Consider the following 21,305-nt stretch of genomic DNA (forward strand, 5'->3'; position numbering starts at 1 on the left):
GGGCTGCAAAGAAAGACCCTCCAGTGGTGACTTCCCAACATCTGACCTGGCACCTGCCCAGCTCCAGGCAACTCATGAGGGTGCACTTATTCCTTAGCAGCTGGCGGAGGGAGGCGCCATCACTGAACCCACTTTACAGATGAGATAACCAAGCTCAGTATATCTCAGTAACTTGCCCAAGGCCATCTTGCTTGTAGCAGGTAGAGCTAGGATTTAGATGTGGGTTAGTGAGGAGCTGGTGGGAGGGGTCAGCAGTTAACGCTCTTGCTACAAAAGCACAAGGGCCAGAGTTTAGACCGCACCCTCGAGGGGGGGGGCATAGTAGACCATCTGTAAGTCTAGCCTTGGAAGGTGAAGGCAGGGGATCCCAGAACAATCTGGGTAGAGAGACTTGAGAGCTCTGGGTTTGATTGAGAGATCCTGAGTCAGAGAATAAGGTGAATGAGGTCATAAAGATGATTTCTAGCATCGACCTTGGGCCTCCACATGCACATGTGCACGTGCACATACACACATGAGCAACTGTGCATGCATGCACATGCTCACACACAAGCAACTGTGTGTGCGTGCCTGTGCATGAGCAAGTGTGCACATGTGCACATGCGCACACACAAGCAACTGTGTGCACGTGCATGAGAAAGTGTGCACATGTGCACATGCACAGGAGAGAGCTTAAAGTAAGGGGTTAAAGGTGAAAAGAGACCCAATCTTGCTGCATCCGATGCACCGACTGTCTCCCTGCAAGTGAGAAGTTGCTCGCATTTCTCATTCCCCATCTACAGAATCCAGAGCCCTGGCCTCGCCCTTTGACTGTTTCTTGGGGCACATGGTCCACAGAGTCCAGATCTATGGACACTGTTCCTGCCTTGACCCTACCCTGAGCATTGGGAGTGCCACTCCCAGGCCACGTGACAGACTGACACTCCCTGAGCAGCAATTCTGGCACTGGGACACTGAGGTATAGCCACCAAGGAAGGACTTGAGATGAAACAGGTCCAGCTTCAAACCCTGGCTCCGAGGTCACCTTTCTGGGAGCCCTCACCAAATGGCTTCTGTTAAGACGGGCTTTGACAAAGGCTCGTGCCTGGAAGCGCTCTGTGAATTACTGCTCACAAGCTCCTCATGTGCACCTAGAGGAGAGGCGACATTTTTAAAGTTGGGCAGTTGGAAGAACAGGGAGGAGCCTGTGCCATCCTTGGCACTCTGCCTGGCCCATGTTATCCACCTGCCTATGTCTCTCTCTCCTCAAGGACCTCTCTTTGCATTCCCCTCTGCTAGGAAGCCTTCCCTGAGCATTCAGATCCCTTAATTCCCAGTCTGTCTTCACCAGTGTGGCAGCCATCTCTTGGTATTCTAGCACTACCCACCCACTCTGAGCCCCGGGCAGTGTCTTCTCTGTGATGGCCACCTAGTTGCTGCATTATCTTTCTCCCAGTCATGTGGCCATGGAACCCCTGGGAACCTACGATCCACTGGCTCTAGGGACATGAACTAGGATCCCAAACATACTATCTCTGCACCCAAAGAGGAGGAGCCTTGCCCCAAATTGCCCATTTGAGCCTACAGTGTGACGGGCTATCTTCCTGCTTCACTGGTGGCTCATGGAGACACAGGGGCCTTGAGCAACCCGGTGGTCCAGGCAGGAGTTGGCACCAAGTCACCTACTCCCACATTATCTTAGTCAGGGTTTCTATTCCTGCACAAACACCATGACCCAAAAAGCAAGTTGGGGAGGAAAGGGTTTATTCAGCTTACACCTCCACGTTGCAGTTCATCACTAAAGGAAGTCAGGACTGGAACTCAGGCAGGTCAGGAAGCAGGAGCTGATGCAGAGGCCATGGAGGGATGTCACTTACTGGCTTGCTTCCCCTGGCTTGCTCAGCCTGCTCTCTTATAGAACCCAGGACTACCAGCCCAGAGATGGCACCACCCACAAGGGGCCCTCCCCCCTTGATCACTAATTGAGAAAATGCCCCACAGCTGGATCTCATGGAGGCACTTCCCCAACTGAAACTCTTTCTCTGTGATAATACCAGCCTGTGACAAGTTAATACACAAAACCAGCCAGGACATACATCCAGGGACTTTCTACTATAGCTCCGCCCCAGCCATCTCCATGGCAACTATGGAGGCCTTCTTTAGGCAGGGTACCAGAGACCACAGCCAACTGTCCTCCAAGGCAGGGTGACTCAGGGCTGCTGATTGGAACCCACTGACATGGAGCCGGCTCTGGGAGGCTGAAACAAATGCTAACTTTCCCTGGCACTGAGGAGGGTGCCTTGGCCAGGCTAGACTCTCAGCCCTGTGGATGAGAAGGCCCCGCTTCCCTCAGCTATAGCTAGGTCAGGAGGTCCTACCTAGAGGGTGTCAGAAAAAGACCCTCCACGATGTGTAGCTGTGTGTATCTGTTTGTGTGCTCAGCATGTCAGTGGACGACTTTGTGTGGCCTGTTCTCTCCTTCCACTTCTGTCCCCACAAAGTCCAGGGGACTGAACTTAGGTCATCTGGGCTTCTGTGGCAAACACCTTTACCTGCAGAGCCCATCTCACAGGCCCTCCATCTTATTTTTACAATGAGAACCAGAATGCCCCATTGCACAGATGAGGAGACTGAGGTCAGAAAGGTTCTGTGATGTTTAGTCTTGAGACCATGTGGTGACACCACAAAATCTAGGTCTCTAAGGGTCTCAAGCCGCTTTGTCTTTCTGGGGCCTCCGGCCTGAATGGAATGTCAGACAGTCCTTGCCTGCTTTAGTCCATCTTACAGATACAACCCAGATAGCAAAACCAGAAAACAAAACAAAAACCTTCCAAGTCAGCTGGTTCATACAGTGGTAGACACTGAGGTGGCTTCCGGTCTCAATTCTGCTCCCTGGCTGTGAACCAGGCAGTGGAAGGGATACCAGGGGAGGAGCTGAAGCTACGGTTGTCCTAGGTTAGCAGACTAGGCTTACAGGAGGCCTAGCTGGCTTAGCTAAGAAGGGCCAGGTGAATAGGCTTGACCAGCAAAGCTCATCAGATCGAGAAGACTGGGTTTGCCCTGCCACCCCAGTCCCTGTCTCTGGAGCCACGCAGAACTTCTTCCCTCCTTGGTTGGGGCCATTCGGTCTCTGAGGTCAGATCTTTGTTTGAAGGACAGATAATTAATCCCACAAAGTAATCCCAGCACCCTGGCAGATTTATGGAGATCGCCTCTGTCCTGGGAACACAACCAGTCATCTTTCATCTGCTAGCAAAGCTAGTCACTTGCTAGAGCTCAGGCCCTGGACAAGGGAACTCATTTAAGGGAGTCCCTCCCCCCCCCCACTACCCCGCTGGGGAGATTGATCACAGGCTGGGTGGTGGAGGGAGAAGTGGGCCCTGAGCTGCTCCTCGCCCCTGGCTCTTTGCCACCCTCATACCCAGCCCTCCCAAGTTACAGGCAGAAAAGGCAGAGGCTGGGAAGGGCTCTGCTTTTTTGGTGTCGTCTCTGAGCTCCGCCAAAGGTATGGGAGAGGAGGGCATTGCCAGGGCTGATTGCCAGGCTCTCCAAGCCCTGGGAAGAGGGGACACAGCCCTCCGGACCAGAATGGTTGCCTCTGGTTTGTGGTTGGTTACTAGCTTGTTGGGCTTGTTGGAGTGCTGTGATTATCCTCCGTAACACATAGACGTGTGTGTGTGTGTGTGTGTGTGCACGTGTACCCACACATTGCTAGGGATTGAGTCCAGGGCAGATGCTAAAACAAATGATCACTACTGGGTTATTTCCCAGCTCTTGGGTATTTTGAGACAAGGTCTCAATGTATAGATTAGAGCAGATAATCCCTCTGCCGCAGACTCCCTGGTGCTGGGATTACAGTTAAATATGAACCCCTCCCTACATCTCCTTGGATCATCTATCTGGTGGATTGTGGGTATTCATCAAGCACTTCTGTGTCCCAGATGGAGAGACGACCATGAACAATCAGGCAAAGTTGCTGCCCTTAGAGTCTAGAGGGGATGGCCAAGAAACAGGCAAGCAGATTAACAATAAGATCATTTTGAGGCTGCGACAGTGACACTGACCCACAGGGGACGTGGTGGAGAGCGACTAATCTGGAGCACTTAGCTGGGGCACTTGGGGTCCTCTGTAATAAGGTGGCATTTGACTGACAGCAGGAGGGGGCAGCTCAGGCTAGGGGTGACCACATCACATGCAAAGGCCCTGGGGCAGAGACAATCTGGATATACTTAGGAAACAAATTAGAAGAAGAGTTTCAGTGAGGCAGGGGCTTGAAGGCAAAGAAGAGTTGGGATTTTGCTTCATGGGGAAGATATTACAATGGGGGGATCTTAAATGACCCCCAAATACTACTCATTAGAAGGAGATAGAACAGGATGAAGGAGAGTCAGGAGTCAGCTGGGAGTCTCCAGTGGTGGCCAGAGAGGGTATGGCCATGTCCCTCATGCCTACCTGCTGTGCATTCATCTGCCTGGGCCACATGCACACACACACACACACACACACACACACACACGCACGCACGCACACGCTCGCACACAGAGAGAGGGGGCATAACCCTCACCAACTTAGTGGCCAATAACATGCACCAAGTATGGTAGGCAAGCTGGTCCCTTCCTGATGACCACACCCAGTCCCTGGTTATTGAAACCTTACGTCATTGTCCTTCTTACCCAGACTGAGCCGCTGCCGATGGCATCGTCTAGGTTAGGACTGGCAGAACTGGGCACATCCAGGCCAAAGTCTGTGAAGTGGTTGGGGAGGACAGCTGCTTCACCCTCTACCCTGTTCTGGGGTCAGGTTGGCCCTGGCTTTGCCAGCGCTTCCTCTACAAGCCAGGGACACACTTAACGTTTTCTGTGGATGCAGAACTGGTCTAGAGCATTGATTCCCAACCTGTGGGTTGAGACATTTCCTTCCACCTTGGGATCGAATATCCTGCATATCAGATATTTGCATCACGGTTCACGACAATAGCAAAATTACAGTTATGAAGTAGCAATGAAATAATTTTATTGTTGGGGAATGTCTTAGTCAGGGTTTCTATTCCTGCCCAAATATCATGACCAAGAAGCAAGTTGGGGAGGAAAGGGTTTATTCAGCTTACACTTCCATACAGCTGTTCATCACCAAAGGAAGTCAGGACTGGAACTCAAGCAGATCAGGAAGCAGGAGCTGATGCAGAGGCCATGGAGGGATGTTTCTTACTGGCTTGCTTCCCCTGACTTGCTCAGCCTGCTCTCTTATAGAACCCAAGACTACCAGCCCAGGGATGGCGCCACCTACAAGGGGCCCTTCCTCCTTGATCACTAATTGAGAAAATGCCCCACAGCTGGATCTCATGGAGGCACTTCTCCAACTGAAGCTCCTTTCTCTGTGATAACTCCAGCCCGTGTCAAGTTGACACAGAGAACCAGCCAGGACAGGGAGTTACCACAGCATGAAGAACTGTATCAAAGAGTCAGCACTAGGAAGGTTGAAAGCCACTCCTGAAGAACTTACAAAACCACCCCAAAAATGCCACAACAGAGTCCTTGAGTCCTCTCCCCCGAGGAACATCTGTTCATACAACTTAGCATGGGGTGCTGTTGGAACCCCAAGAGGTCAGGCCCTATAGCCCACACCAAGAGAAAAAAGCAATCTGGAAGCCCCGGAGCTGGATAGGGTCCTAAGTTCTGTTCCATGTCCCTCTCCATCAAGAGTGGCCAGAGGCTTCAGGAAGATGCTCTCATTTTAGCTGCTGAGGTCCGCCCCTGCCAGAAACAGAAGGATGGCCCCGTTTATCTCCGTTCCTGCCTGCTCAGCAGAAGCTATCTGCTGCTAGGGATGGGAGCATCTTGGGATGCCTGTCCCTCTGAGTCTAGCTGGGCTCATTCATCAAATAGTCCCCAGATGTCTGCATGGCCTGAGGCACCGAGCCAGGGGCTGGGGACATCATGTGACATCGGAGCTATGGCTCCTGAGGCAGGACATGGGCGATTTGGAACAGGGTTGTTAAGACAGGATGTCTAGCTGCCTGCTCTCCACATCTAGCCCTAGCCCAGGACCCCTAGCCCTTCTTTATCACACAAGCAGGCCAAGTTCACAGGGGAGTATTGCCTGTTAAATATCCTGAGACGCCATCGTATGCACCACCGGTGATGTGTGGACAGTGTACACTGGCTTCAGAGCCTCTTTGTTCTTTTGTTCCTTAAGCAATAAAACATGTCCTGCTTTGTTCCTGTCTATGTTCCCAGAGGCCTCTTGGGACAGAGGGGGAGCCCGTGATGATTACATAGCTCCAAAGATAAACCCCAACTTTAATGTGGATCCTGACTCAGAGCACAAGTCGTCACCCACACGGAATGGAGCGATGCTGGCGTGTCTGCTTGCATTTTGAGTCTTCCTTGGAAGCATTCAAAGATGAGGGCTTGTGTGGCATACACGTAGCCCCAGCTTTGATCTCTAGCAGCACATAAAGCAGGTGTGGTGGTGTGCACTTGTAATCCCGGGACACAAAAAGTGGTCATTGTTCTCTAAAGCTGGCCCTATGACCTTGATGGTTCTACCAGGATCCTAGCCTCAGAGTTTTAGGCAACCTATGAGCCTTCCTGCTTTCCGACAAGGATTCCTCCCCGATGGACAAATTGTCCATTTTTTTCTTGTGTGCACGATTCTGATTCACGATTAGAAGCCAAGACCTTTGGTGTTTCCCTGTTGCAGGGTGAGCTTGAATTTCATTCAGTGTATTGTCTTTCCCTCTGCCATTGCAGACCAGAAGCATCCACTCTGATATTCTACTCTAAGTCACTGGCCAGACCCAAAACACACAGCAGGAAGCAGAGTGATCTGTGTACTTTCTGGTGGGGTAGGAGAAGGCACACCTCTTTTGTAGCAAGGGCTCTGGGTTCAAATCTCAGCTCCTCCAGCAAGCCATATGACATAAGCAACTTCCCACACCAGTGGATTCAGCAACAGGGTGGTCATTTCCTTTCTTATCCTGAAGAAGCTAAAATAATGGTGAATTAGGCATATTCTCCATGCTGAATTCTGTGCAGTACTGGTTAGCTGTATTACCTGTTCTGATCCCCCTCATCAGCCCCAGGAGATGGGGAGTAATCTTCCCTTTCCACAGTGAGGGAAACCGAGGTCCAGACTGGGGCAGGGGAGTTACTGACCCCACGGTCACACAGCTGGGAAGGAGTGATGTTGAGATTTGAACCCTGGTCCTAGCTAGTACCATATCATCCCTTTGGAGAAGACCAGGTCCCTGTGAACGTGCTAATCCTCTGAAGTGGTTTGCTGGTCCTGGTGGGGCCGGGCAACATGAAGACAGGCCCCTGTGGATTTGGGGGTGAATGTCTGAACCCACTACGACAGGTTAGAACCAGAAAAGTCCTGGAGAGCCACCTAGTGCTCTGAGCATGACAGACTGGATGGAGCCTGGGGCCCTGCCGGGGGGCATCAACTAAAACAGATGTGTGAATACCACCGCTGGGACTGGGGCATTTAGCTGAGTTGGTAGTACTTGCTTAGCATGTGCGTGTGACCTTGAGTTCGATCCCTGACACCACATAAAACTGACGGTACACCCCTGTAATCGGGTACCCTAGGGGAGGAGACAGGAGAATCACAAGTTCAGAGTCATTCTTGCTCCTTAGTGAGTCTGAGGATAGCCTGGGCTACGTAAAAGCATGAGGGGAGAGGGCATGAGGGAGACAGAGAAAGGGAGATTCATTGAATGGAATAAGCCACCAAAAGAAAACCATTCACAGCAGGGAGGTGCTGGCTCACACCTTTACTCCCAGCACTTGGGAGGCAGAGGCAGATGGATCTCTGTGAGTCTGAGCCAGCTTGGTCTACAGAGCAAGTTCCAGGACAGCCAAGACTACACAGAGGAAACACCATTTCAAAACACACACACACACACACACACACACACACACACACACACACAAAACAAAAATTAGGAGGGACTCCTAAAGCCCAGAGAAGCAGAGAAGCCAGATGACTTGCCTAGAAACACCAGCTGTCCTATGTGCCCTGAGCAGACCTCTGTCCTCCCTTCAAGCCTCAAGCATGGCTGGGCCTGAGGGGACTCTGCAGCCCCTCAGAGACTGTCAAGGTCGGTCAGTGGCCAGCCCTGCCAGTTGGTAACCAGCATCGATGAAGATTACTGTTTCTGGGCCTGGCTTCCTGAACCTCGGCTGACCACATCTATTTCTGGGCTGCGGGGCCCTGACGGAGCACAATTTGATTCATAAATTACCCAGCTCAAGGTGTGTGGATGGATTCTCCTTCTGCAGACTTGAAAGTCATTCACTCTAGAACTTGCAGAACTGGCAGAGGGGAGGGGAGGCGAGGCGAGGCAAGGGGAGAGGAAGGCAGGGGAGGGAAGGGGAGGACTGTGTGACCAATGGGACTGGAACCCTCTTTTGTGGGTAAGGGAATGGGGAAGGCAGGAATGGGGGGGGTCTACATGAGGGGCAGGAAACCATCTCTCTGTGCCTGCTCTGACCCTCAAACAATTCCAGGAACAGATGTGGTCCCAGCTCTAGTGGGCAAGTTAGAAAACTTAGACTCTAAGGGAGCATCCCTTGTCCAGTGCCCCATGACTAGGTGTGGCCGTGACAGCAGAAGGCAAAAGACTAAATGACAGGCTCTGGAAATAAGATAGGAAAAGGAGTCAGGGTACAAGCCACCTCTTCCTATAAGCCTCAGTGTCCCCCAATTGTCACTGCAACCACCCCCACCTCACCACCCACCACCACCACCCCCACTCCCCATCCCCCACCCCCACCCCCACCCCGTGGACATATGGTCAATCCAGTTCCTTCTACCCAAGTTCCTCCTAGCTGCCATATTTGAGAGTTGGGGAGACAGGGTTTCTCTGCATAATCTTGGCAGTCCTAGAATTTGCTCTGCAGACCAGGCTGGCCTTGAACTCACAGAGGTGCACCTGCCTCTCCTTCCTGAGTGTTGGGATTAAAGATGTGCTCTATCACTACCGAGCGGCGCCTGCTCTCTTTGACTGGCACCCATCAGATGTGGGTTCAGCACCTCACCGTTTGTGAAACATCTTCAATCCTTAGTCACCAGACCACCCTACAACCCTGTGAACATGCCTTCACGCACACACACACTCATGCACACACACACACACACACACACACACACACACACACACACAAAGAGGAAACCAATGCTCTGAGAGGCCCACAAGCAGGAAGGCATGAAACCAGGCCTCAAGCTCACTCACACATGGTCCCTTGTAAGTGTGCCAGTGACCTTTACACCTCTACCTGTTCTTTTAGGGGGGTAGGCGGCAGAGGGGATCTTCCATATCAGGTGATGGGTGTTCTGAGAATGTTCCCCATGCCGCCTCTGTCTTGTGCCTGTGTCCCCACACATTGCATGGTGGGTAGTCTGTGGCACCCACACTCCCTCAGTTCAGTCCTCAAGGCCATTACCATGGCTTCTCCATATCTCCATTGCTCAGAGAGGCACCAAGGGACTTGGGACAGACTTCTGGGTTGACAGACAGATGACCCCCTTTTATATATATAATCTATCTGTTTATTTATTTATTATTTGTTTTTCATTGTGGATAGTTTGTGAGCCATCATGTGGTTGCTGGGATTTGAACTCATGACCTCCAGAAGAGCAGTCAGTGCTCTTAATCACTGAGCCATCTCACCAGCCCCGATGATCCCCTTTAAAGCTTCTGCCTCCATGGGTATCTATCTGTTCAGGGTCCTCTTTGTTTTCTTAAGTACAGCCCCCGCTCTCGAGCTTCTTCCTACCTCTCCTCCCCTCCCTCCTCCCACCGTCCCCCTCCTTCTCCTTCCTGGGCAAGGCCTTTCAGATCATCAAAAGCAAGTGCTACTTATGCTCTACTCAAGATGGCTTTATCTGAGCAGTAAATCTCCCTAAGGCCAGACCTGTCCTGAGCAGTGGGCTGCCGGAGAGTTATGAGGGCCTGAGACAGAGGGAGCACACAGCCTCTGAGGGTGTGACACCCACGATGGCCCCGGGAGAGACCCCAGCTGAGGGAGGCAGAGCTATCCTGCATACCTGGACCAGGCACAGAGAGCAGGGAGGAGTGCAGGGGACCTGTAGCCCCCACCTTTTCCTCTCCTGATCCTCTCCAATACTGGCAGGGACTGTCCCCCACAGGACAAGCCAGGTCCCCTGGCAGCCATCCGAACTCTTTAAAATCTGAGATACCAGATTCTGAGCCAGGTGTGTCCCTTTGTCACCGTGTGTCTTTGAGGTGTCATCTCACCTGAAATGAGCCTCAGTTTCTTCATCTAATAGACAGCGAGGCTGCATCGGAACCTGTCGCCACAGGCTGGGCACAGCACACTCAGGGAGGGGGTAAAAACACCCTGGTGTGGCCTTGAGTCTGGCTCTGCTATTTGTGCAGTGTGACTTTGGGAAATCATGTGATCCCCCTGTGCCGTGAGCGTGAGCACAGTGGTGATGACAGGGATGGGGATGGTAGTGAGGATGGTGACTTGCCCCATCGGGGTATCCATAAACCGTGACTGACAAAGATGTGCAGGCACATGTGGGCCACTGCAGACTGTCCCTCACTAGTGCCCCTCCGCCACAGTCCCTAGTCCCATCCCTGTCCCTCGCAGGTCCTCCTGCTTCCATCCAGACGCCCCTGGGGAGACATGTCTTGCTAGCCATTGCCATAAGACAGCAGCAAGAGACCTCACCTATTCCCTTTCATCCAGTGCTGTTGAAGCCGGGGCCAGGGCTGTCCCTGCCTTCAGCATCAAATTTGGGGAGACTAGAAAACAACTTCAGAGCTCCTCTCCTCTGTCCCCAGCATGGGCACTGCATGCACATACCATTGAGCAGCAGGGGCGTTTCATCTGGAGGTCAAATGCATATGCTACACGCTATGGAAGAATGGGCCATTCCAAAGTCGGAAGTCCCAAGCCCTTGTTCCAGTCAAGATGTCTGCCATCTTGTGCAGACAAGTCCATCTAATGATAGGCCTTTAGGATTCCTTTTAAAGGGACTCAAAACGACGACCCCTTTCAATCAAACTGTCATTCAGATTAGTCAGGAAAAAGTTAGAGGGACTCTAAAGTTCTGATGCAGGGGGATTCCACCCAGGGGCATTTTGCAGTGTTTTGGTGACTGGTCTGGAGGACAGAGCAGGTGGCATCCCACAGTAGCTCAGGTGCTGAAGCCCTGACCAACACCACCTGTCAAAGATGAGGAACACTGACGCCATGTTGGGGGGGGGGGCGTTGCTTCTTTAGCAGCTTTGAGCACCTGACTGAATTTTGTGTCTTTCTTAACCAGTGCCCTCTCACTGGACACTTAGGTTGGCTCCCGTTTTCATTATGAAATATCGGTGGCTGCATTTGTGAAATCCACGATCCTCCTTCCCCTGAGAGTCCCCCTCCCCCACCCAGTTGCAGAAGAAATGGAAGTTCTGATATCAACCATGATGCTTGGTGATGTCACAGGGGGTCTCCCACTCAAATGTCTTCGGAGAAGATGGGGCTGTGTCTCTAAGATCCCTGGTTCACAGGGAGGCAGACACAATGTGAGTGGAGCAGCATAGCTGACCTTCAGCAATCATGACAGACAAGGCTAGCTCCCCCATCCACTCAGGCTAACGTTTCCTGCATTAGTGGGCATGGTTAAGGAATGAAAGTTGGATATGTAGTCTCAATGAGGTGATCACTGTTAGCTTTTGTGAGCCCGTGAAGGCCATCCTGGATGAGGAAGGGAAGTCAGCAGGTGTGCCTCACACCTCTGCTCTCCCACACCTGCCCAGTAGACAATCGTAACTCTAATTATCACACATGGCTCCACCCAAGCAGATGACGCTGTGTCATGGGGACATCAGGAAGGGCATGATAATCATAATGAGAATTTCTTGTTTGTTTGTTTTTTGTTTTTTTTTTTGTTTTTTTGTTTTGATTTTTTGTTTTTTCGAGACAGGGTTTCTCTGTATAGCCCTGGCTGTCCTGGAACTCACTCTGTAGACCAGGCTGGCCTTGAACTCAGAAATCCACCTGCCTCTGCCTCCCAAGTACTGGACTTAAAGGCATGCGCCACCATTGACCAGCATAATGAGAACATTTAATTAACTGATCTGTCCATAGACCCTGGGCATCTTCATGATGGGTGACTGACACAGTGAGAGGCCCCAGTATTGTCATTCATTCATTCATTCATTCACGTATCCCACAGCACTTATCAAGCCAGCTGCAGTATACAGAAGGGTTTCAAGTTCAAAGTCAGTCTGGCCTACATAGTGGAAAAACCTGTCGTCGTTGTCCCCCTCCCCCCAGAGCAATGTATTGATTACCCTACTGTATGTCAGCCGAGTATTTAACTAGTCCCTGACCTTCAGTGGTTACGATCCAGCGAGAAAAACAAACAGTGAGAAGAAATCTACAAAGAGAAGAAAAAAGAAGGGGAAAAAAAAACCCCGGAGATCAATAGGGAAGCATTTTGAAAGCAGTAGGGACCACAGAGTGGTGAGTCTGTGGGGACGTGGGCTGATGGGGACTACGCTATGAGGTGACATTTGAGCTGGGACATAAATACACATAAGCCAACACCCCCCTGCACACACACACACACACACACACACACACCCCGCAAGATCTGCTGAGATCAGGATCCTATTCCAGGTGGCTTCGAGGAAGGCACTGGAAAGGTAACGTCTCCCACTCCCACCCCAGGACCTTTGGGAGGGGCGGCAGGATATCAGGTCCCCTCCCAGGCTGGTGGCAGGGATCACCCACACCACTGCGCTGCCTACCATATGTTAGTCACGGAGTTGCTGAATACCACCTGGCGCAGGTGCCACGCAGGACCTCAGCGCCTTTGTCAGCAGGCAGATGAAGAGCAATTTTTAATTCATAAGCTATCTTGCCCAAAGCCCGTGTCTCAGAAGGACCTGCAGTTTTCATTATACAGCGATAAAATTCCATAGCAGCCGGAATGATAGGGCTTCAGTGGACAGCAGTGGGCCTGCAGGCTCGGCTGCCTGGGGCCCAGGGGCTCAGGAGCTACGGCTTGGCCATGGCCCTTGGCTGGACGAAGCACCCCAAACCCTGTGACCTCATCAACAGCAGCCATACCTTTGGTACCTCGGTCACTTTCTTCAGCCCATACATGGGTGCTCAGAAGTTGGAGTCTCCATCCTCTGAGTGTCCATGTAACAAGCCCAAGGCACAGAGACTAAGAGGGAGGAGGAGAGACAGACTCCATGCAGTTTCCGGGTGAGGGGTCAGGGGTAACTAATGCTGGACCAGAACCGAAGCAGAGAGAAGGGATTGGGCCACACGGGAGCACATTCTAGCTCCGATGGCTACAAGTGAACCACAAGTCACAGCCTTCCTTTTTCCTGCCTGAGATCCAGCCCACGGCTAGATGTCGGGGATACCCCACCTTCTGAGCCTTTTCTCTGATTACTGCTGAGGAGGGAAAACAAAAAGAAATGTGTAATGAACATCTCTCTGGGGACCCCAGGGGCCGCCCCAGACCTATCCCTCAACGCCAGTGCTGGTGGCCCCCCAAGGACAAGGAACACCCCAGCACAGAGAAATCCTGGACAGTTCTGCGTACAGCAACCTGACTCTCTGGGCTTCAGAGCCTCTGGTTAGGAGGTGAGGCCTGGTTTTCATGGTAAGCCTTGTTGGCTCTGGAGAAGATCTGGCTGACAGGACTCGGGAGGGGTGGGGCTGCGGGTTTTCCTCTAGTTCAGAGCAGAGGGGGTTGAGAGAGAGCCTGGTGCTGGGCTGTCAGCCCAGTGAAGCAGACAAGGCAATTCAGAGTCATCAGCCTGTGTTCCCACACGCTCCATCGGCCACTCACGGAACCGCTTTCTGCCCAGACCTGGCCGTGCCGGTGAAGATGCTACAGACCTGATAAGGGATGAGATTTGGTGTGGGCAGGCAGGGGAGGGGCAAAAAAAGAACCCGCCAAAGAGGGTCACCCCAAACGAGCCTTCTGTTACTCTCTCTCTGCCTGTGGTGCTCCCCACCTTCCTTTGCAATCCCACAGAGGTCCCTGCTCCACTCCAGTGCTCCCTTCCCCCTGCACCCCCCCCCCCCCCCCCCCCCCCCCGTGTTCTGCCTCCTGCCTCCCTTTCACACCTGCCTCTCACCTCCCTCCCTCCTTTCCTTGGCTAATTCCCTTTGATCTTAAAATCATTCTCTGGGGACACCCAAAGACTCTGTCAGTGCCTTTAGCTCCCCAGCCAACTGAGACCCCCTGCTTACCTGCTGGTATCTTTCTCAGGGTCACACACACCCCTTACCTTGGGGCACATGGCACTTGAGGCCTGCTGTCCATCTGCATTTTCTGACAGCCACTGGTGTCTTCTAAGCACCCCTGCATGTCCCCAGCGGGCCTTAGAGATCAGCCCTGCGAGGCCCTACGTCCCTAATACCTGATGTCTGCCCACTACCATGAAACTGGCATCCCTCTGGGGCCAGCCTTGACCCTCCAGCCCCTCCATAGGCCATCTCTCTCACTCCCTGGAGGACACTACCGTGCAGACTTTTGGCTGCCATGTAAAACTGTTGCATCGTGGAGGATTTCATCTAGAACTTTCAAGGAAATAATTTTTATCGCACATTTTCTTCATTTTCAACTGACAGCGGCTACACATATTTTTGGTATACAGTGTGATGCTTTGCAATGCATAAACCCAGAGGATAATCATCATCAAATCAGGGGAAATTAACATATACATCACCTTGGGCACTTACCGTTCCTTCATGGTAGGAATATTCAAAATTCCCTCCCCTGGCTGTCTTGAAATAAGCAACTGCAATTTTTAAAACCACAGTCACCCTGTTGGGCAGTTGGATACATGGTTTATTCTTCTCAATACGCTAACCTTGTATCTTTGGCCAGCCTCTCCCTGTGTTCCCTCCCACAACCTTCTCTTCTCTGATAACCCCTGTTCTATATTTCACTCTGAGACAGACTTTTCTGGACTCCACATATGACTGGGATCTAGCTGTATATGGCTTCCTGCACCTGGCTTATTTCACTTGATATGACTCCCCTCCCCCCAAAGTGGAATTTTGTCTTTTTTATGGCTGTGTAGTATTCCATTGTATTGGCATGCTATGTCTTCTTTGTCCACTTATCTGTGGATGACATGGACTGAGTCCATATCCTGGCTATTGGGATCAGTGCTGCATTGGTCATGGAAATGTCATCTCTTGGACATGTCGATTCCATCTCCTTCATGTGTACATATGCAGTAGGTTGCTGGGTCCTTTGGAAGGTCTATATTTAGCTTTTAAAGGGTCAGTCGCCTTGTTTTTCATCATTACAGTATTGGTCTATGCACCAACGCCAGCAGTGTGGGGGTTCCCCTTCTCTCCATTTCTTCACCACCACTTCATACTGTGTGTCTTTTTAATAACCATTGGTTTAACTAGAGTAAGGCAACAGCTGGCTGTGGCTCTGCCTGCATTCCCTGACAATCAGAGGTGATCATTATTTTTCTGTGTGCCTATTGACCATTTGCATATCACCCTTTGAAGATGTCCACTCTGGGCTTTTGCCTCCTGGGACTCTGGAGAGTCTTTGCTCCATCACATATGGCCAGGTACAGGTGGGTGCAGATGGGTGGGGGGCTGAATGCACTTGGGAGGAGAAGGTGCCCCGTGACTTGGGCTGGTTGGGTTCTTTGGGTGAGGTATTTCACACCTGAGCCTTCTTCCTCTGGCAGACAGTGAGGTGTCTCTTTATGGGGTGTAGATGTGGTGAAGAATGTGTAATTACATTGTAGACAATGGAGTGTCTCTGAGCAGTGGTCGCTGTTTGACACACTGGGGACCAAAGTCTATGTCTCATTTCACAGTTTTCCCTCCATGCAGAGATGGGGGTCACATCCTCTCAGATTTCTGAAGCTCCTAGTGGGGTGACTGTCCTTAGGAAAGCCAGAGGGCCAAGGGGTAACCCATTATTTTCTTGTGATATTTCCACTGACAGTTCCCAGAATCCAGATTCCTCAGGCTGCAGCTCTGCTATCATGCTTGCCAGGGGTATCCCACATGTTGAGAAAGGAGACGGCTTCCCTCCTGTTCAGCAGTGAGACTAGGCAGGGGACATGAGTCTTCTGGGCTTCCATGTGACTTAGACAGAACCGATCATTATGGTGGATCACTTCCAGAACAGCCGAGAAACGCTCACATGTGTGTGAGTGTGTATGCATGTGTGTGTGGCATGTGCATCTGTGCACATGGGCACCAGCTCACCATCCTTAGGAGTCAATGCAGGGGCATGATTCCCCTAGTGGACCTAGGCACCTGTGCCAAGACTCTTCCTCACAGCGACCAACTTGGAAACGCAAGCCTTGGGTGTTGAACTTGCCATCCAGGGTGTGTCCCCACTAGACAAACAGGGATAGGCAAGGCCCTCCCTTGAATGGTGCCAGCACTGAGCAGGGACCACAGTAGTTGTCTTAGTGCCATCTGGGCAACCAGTGCTTGTGGACACTTCTCGTAGTCCCGGCTCTGTCCTGACTCATCACACCTCACCCACCCTCTGCAGGGAGGACTCCCGCTCACTCCATTTTACAGACTAGGAGACAGAGTTACTCATCTGCTAAGAAATTCCACTAAGGTCACACAGCTAGTATGGAACTGAGTTGATCCCATGTGGCCAACCTCCCGAGGGCATGATGGCAGCCTCTAGTCTACTGCTTTTCCTCTGGAGCCGGAGCCCCATGAGGGCTCCTTCTGTCAACAGTGGGACAGTGTCAGAAAGGGCAGTCCTTGCTGTAGACTGAAGGCAGGACCCCGCACAGATGGCCCGTGGTCAGGGCTCAAGTATGAACTTGAAGAGGGTAAGTGAGGGGGCTAGCTAATAAACATGAGCTTTCCCACACGGGGCTCACTTCACACAAGTGCCCACGCCCCAGAGCATCCTAGCAAGTGCTGTGTCACCATGGTGACAGCAGCAGCAGCAGCCAAGTGAGCACCTCACTCAGGTGGCCTTGGCAGCTCCCTGGGTGTAGCTGCTTTTGCCTACTGGCCCTAGGAGCTTAGAAGAAAATCACACAGAGCTATGGAAAGTGTGTGTGTGTGTGCGTGTGTGTGTGTGTGTGTGTGTGTGTGTGTGTGTGTGTTGGCATTGCATGCTGGGGAAGGTTCCCAAACTTCTTTTGAGTGTGATGCAGTTAGCGGTATCCAATAAGTAGACTTATTGGAAAAGGTGCTGAGTGGCTCGGGCTCAGAGGACAGTGAGGCCATAGTGAACATGGGTGGGTGCCGGGTGAGGGAATGAATGTGAACAGGCCGGGGTCAGATGCCCTGTTCTCTAAGCAAGTTGTTCAGCAAGGGGCGCTCTGGTTTCTGAATGATTTATGGCAAAATCCTACAAAGATCAAAATTGGATCACATTCAGTTAAACATTTCATAGGCTCCTTTATTGGAAAGAATAAATGGATATGAAAATCGGGAGTGATGGGAAGCTGGCCATGGGGCTTGGGGATGCCAGGATCTATGCAAGTTGAGGAGGAGCAGGGGAGGACCACCCCTTAGATCCATGTAGTCCTGGCTTTATCCCACCCCATCCTGTCTGGTCAGCTGAGCTATGAGGACGTGGTAAGGACTCCTCCTCCAAGGACTCCTCCTCATGTGCCCCTAACACCAAGCAGAAGTGGACCAAGAAAGAATGAATGAGATTGCATACTCCTGTGGATGGATGGATGGATGGATGGATGGATGGATGGATGCGAGCATGTAGTCCAATGAATGAATGAATGAATGAATGTGAGCATGTAGTCCAATGAATGAATGAATGAATGTGAGCATGTAGTCCAATGAATGAATGGATGGATGGATGGAAAGATGGATGGATGGATGCGAGCATGTAGTCCAGTGAATGAATGAATGAATGTGAGCACGTAGTCCAATGAATGAATGAATGAATGAATGTGAGCATGTAGTCCAATGAATGAATGAATGTACACATGTAGTCCAATGAATGGATAAACGAATGAGAGCATGAAGTCTTATGAATGAATGAATGAATGAATGAATGATTGAATGAATGAATGAATGAATGAGAACACACAGTCCCTTGTTTCCTCTACTAAGCTGCAAACAGTCCTTCATTTCCAGCAGCAAACTGCCTGGTGATAGCCACTCTCTGTGCCTCCCATACCCTGTCCTCTTTACACAAACACAGCCACACCCACCAGCCTGCTGCACGGGAGAAATGTCAGGCAGAAGCATGTGGGGACACGCTGTCAGAGCTGAGGCCAGGTCCAGATTCCAAAGCCACAGAGAGGCGAGTCCTGCCGTGGCTGAGAGAACCTGAGGGACTCCTGGCTGACAGAGCACTGACTGTATGAGCAGGCTGGAAACAACCTGTCCTGCAGCCTTAAAGACAGAAGGAGAAGCTATCGCCCCTAGGCTTTCCACTGTTGGTGCCTTCAAGTGGGGACAGGGAAGGACACGGGAGTACCACGCCTTCCAAGGTGACTTTGGACTCCATGGTATTGAAAGCTTGGGTATTACTTCTTTCTCTGAATCAAAGTCAGGGACAGCTCATGCTTACCCTGGCCCTGCCCGTACCCCAGGCCCTGCCCGTACCCCAGGCCCTGCCCGTACCCCAGGCCCTGCCTGTACCCCGACAGCATAAACCAAGCAAGCAGTTGTCCCAGGGCAGAGCAGCTCCTCATTTTCTCCTCACTCATTTTATCCCTGTTTACAGTCGAGGCACAGAGAGGGTGGGTAAGTGGTCCAGGATCCCCCCTCCTCTTCCTGGCTGCTTCCCCTCCTCAGCCTTCCTATCTGTGAACAGTGTTGTCTGCTGTGACCTCAGAGGCCTGATTTGATATGGGGGAAGAGTGCCATGGGTTCCTTCCAAACTGCAGCTTCATTCAGCCTGAACTCCTTCCTGGCTTGTAACATCTGAGCCCACGGTGCCGAGCCCAGGCCTGCCTGGCCCACAGGATAGCCTGTCCAGGGGGCTGCAGAACTGTGAATGGATGCAGTAGATCTGGGAATGAATGGGCCAACTGGTTGGTGAGAATCACAGCCTGGTGCAGGGCCGTAAAGAACGGACAGTAGTCTCCCAGGGCTGCCTCAGGTGGCCTAAGGAACAGGTAGCCATACAGAACAGCATATGCCAGCACGCGCTATCACAGTGGGCGATTATGAAAGTCCTTGTCCCCTGGGAGTTCATAGGCCAGACAGGTAGAGGAGTCACAGAGGAGCCGGAAGAGGAGAGGGAGAGTTGGCTGGACCATCGGCACGGCTCGGCTGGAGGAGAGGATGGCTAGGTAAGGAGGCTGGGAGATGAGAACAGAGAGGAAGCCGGGGGATGAGAGGGCAGAGCAAGAAGGAGCATGCATGAAGCCCAGGGAAGCCGGGTGGGCATGGGCTGGGCACAGCCTGGAAACGAAGAAGCAGGAAGCCTGGTTGGCAGGCAAGGCGCAGAGGTTGGGGGAGGGGGGCTCGGCAGGAGGCCAGAGGGACTCATGTATAATTTCTGTGAGTAGTTTAAATAAGTGTCTTTAATTTAGTAAGAACTTAGAATATTCTTTAAAGTTGAATTATGTTTTAACATATTCATCTTTTTTTTTTTTTAAAGCAAACCCTTACTGCCATAGAAAGTCAGGACGGAATGACTAGGCTAGAATAGAATGGAACCTTCAAACACGCAGAACGCAGGCCAATGCGATGGCTCAACAGGGGAAGGAAGGGCTCTTGACCCGACAAGCCTGCTGAGTTCGATCCCCAGAACCCGTGTAAAGGCAGAGGAGCTGACTTCACAAAATTGTCCCTGATCTCCTCGTGCACACCTCGATATGTGTACCTTTATACACACTAAACACTTCTAGTAGTAATACATATTTTAAATAAAAAATAGTACACAGGAAACCATGCCTACTGAGTTCTTGCCCTCTTTGGAAGGCTCTATTCTAAAGGACAACAAGGGCCTGATGTGGCCCAGTCGGTAGAGCGCTGACCCAGCACGCTTGACCCCTGTCTTTGAGCCCCAGCACTGCATAAGCCAGTCTTAGTACACCCTGCAGGACAGCACGCCGGAGGTGGCAGGGGCACAGGATCAGAAATCCAAAGTTAACTTCAGCTGCATAGGGAACCTAGGCTATCTGAGACCCTGTCTCAACAAACAAACGAACAAATAACAAAAACAAAATTTTTAAAAGAAAAAAAATAGTATTCAGTATTAAAATTTGCCAACACCACAAGGCGTTTCCCCTGGCTCAGAGAGGGCTTGGTGGGACCTGGAGAGGGCGCTGTAACCTGTTTGTGATTCAAAATGTCTACCCTTAACAGAGTCTACTGAGTTTGTCCCCCTGCAGAGCAGTGTGTGCCTTGCCTCTGCGCCTCTCTGCAAGTCCGTCATAGCTCCGGCTTCTGTCTTGCAGGGAATACCAACAGCATCTTTGCCCTGGACTACATCAGTGGAGCGCTCACTCTGAATGGCCTGCTGGACCGGGAGAACCCCCTGTACAGTCATGGCTTCATCCTGACGGTGAAGGTGAGGCCCTCCCTCTGGATACCACACCTTCTAGACCACGCGGAGCCTGAGGCCATCCCTAGCAGTCCAGAGGATAGTCAGGAGGAGGAAGGGTGGTTATAAACGCAGGTCTGCCCCGCCCTTCACACACACTACCCATGTCTGTACTGACTGGAGCTTCTATTTCCATGTACGGAGGGTGCTTCCCCAGTTGAGCAAACAGCAGGCTGTAAGGGACGGGGTAGGAGATGGGCTCCCTACCTGGAAGGTGTGGAAGAGGTACCAGCACCAGGCCTTGCAGCTACCTGCCACTCGCCACTCGTGGACAGTTTTAATTGAAATCAATGGCTTGCTGAGCCATTCCCTGGGAAGGCTATTGAGGGAATGGATCCTGGGAGGGAGGGGAGGCAGGGTACAAGAGGCTGCCAAGCCCCAGGCATATATCAGTGGGGGAAGGGACAAATATAGGCTAGGGGCCTTGAGAAAGATTTGCTTGAAGGTTAGGGTACAGCTGACCTTGCATGGACTCCCCCACCCCCACCCCAGAAGGCCTGAGTCAGCTGTGGATGTCTTGGCTCTTAGGGCTTAGCCCCTCTCTCCTTTCCCCTGAGTTCAGGCATGAGTCAGCCAGGAATGCTAGCCCAGGCCTTCCTCATATTCTGCTTCCTCTCAAGGGGACCATGGGGGCTGTTCCAGGGGAAGAGAGGCCATCCTTCCACCCAGTACTGCCACCACCTCACCTGAGACCCTCTGAATTCTGTGTTCCCACCTTTATACAAAACGTTGGGTGAACGTGCCATTGGGCTGGGCATTCCTATCTCTGTGCTTGGTGGCGGACACCCTAC

The 21,305-nt window shown here is 51.8% G+C and overlaps 1 protein-coding gene across 1 annotated transcript in view; it reads left to right on the top strand.

Annotated features, from left to right (window-relative positions):
- The window catches only part of Cdh23 (cadherin related 23), a 393,910-nt gene that overhangs the window by 188,745 nt on the left and 183,860 nt on the right, over positions 1–21,305 (top strand). The window contains exon 10 of the mRNA XM_052163611.1: positions 20,369–20,481. Within this exon, the coding sequence (XP_052019571.1) occupies positions 20,369–20,481 (113 nt within the window). The remainder of the gene's footprint in view (positions 1–20,368; positions 20,482–21,305) is intronic.

Source organism: Apodemus sylvaticus, chromosome 19, assembly GCF_947179515.1.
Source record: "Apodemus sylvaticus chromosome 19, mApoSyl1.1, whole genome shotgun sequence".
In the NCBI taxonomy this organism is placed as follows: Eukaryota; Metazoa; Chordata; class Mammalia; order Rodentia; family Muridae; genus Apodemus; species Apodemus sylvaticus.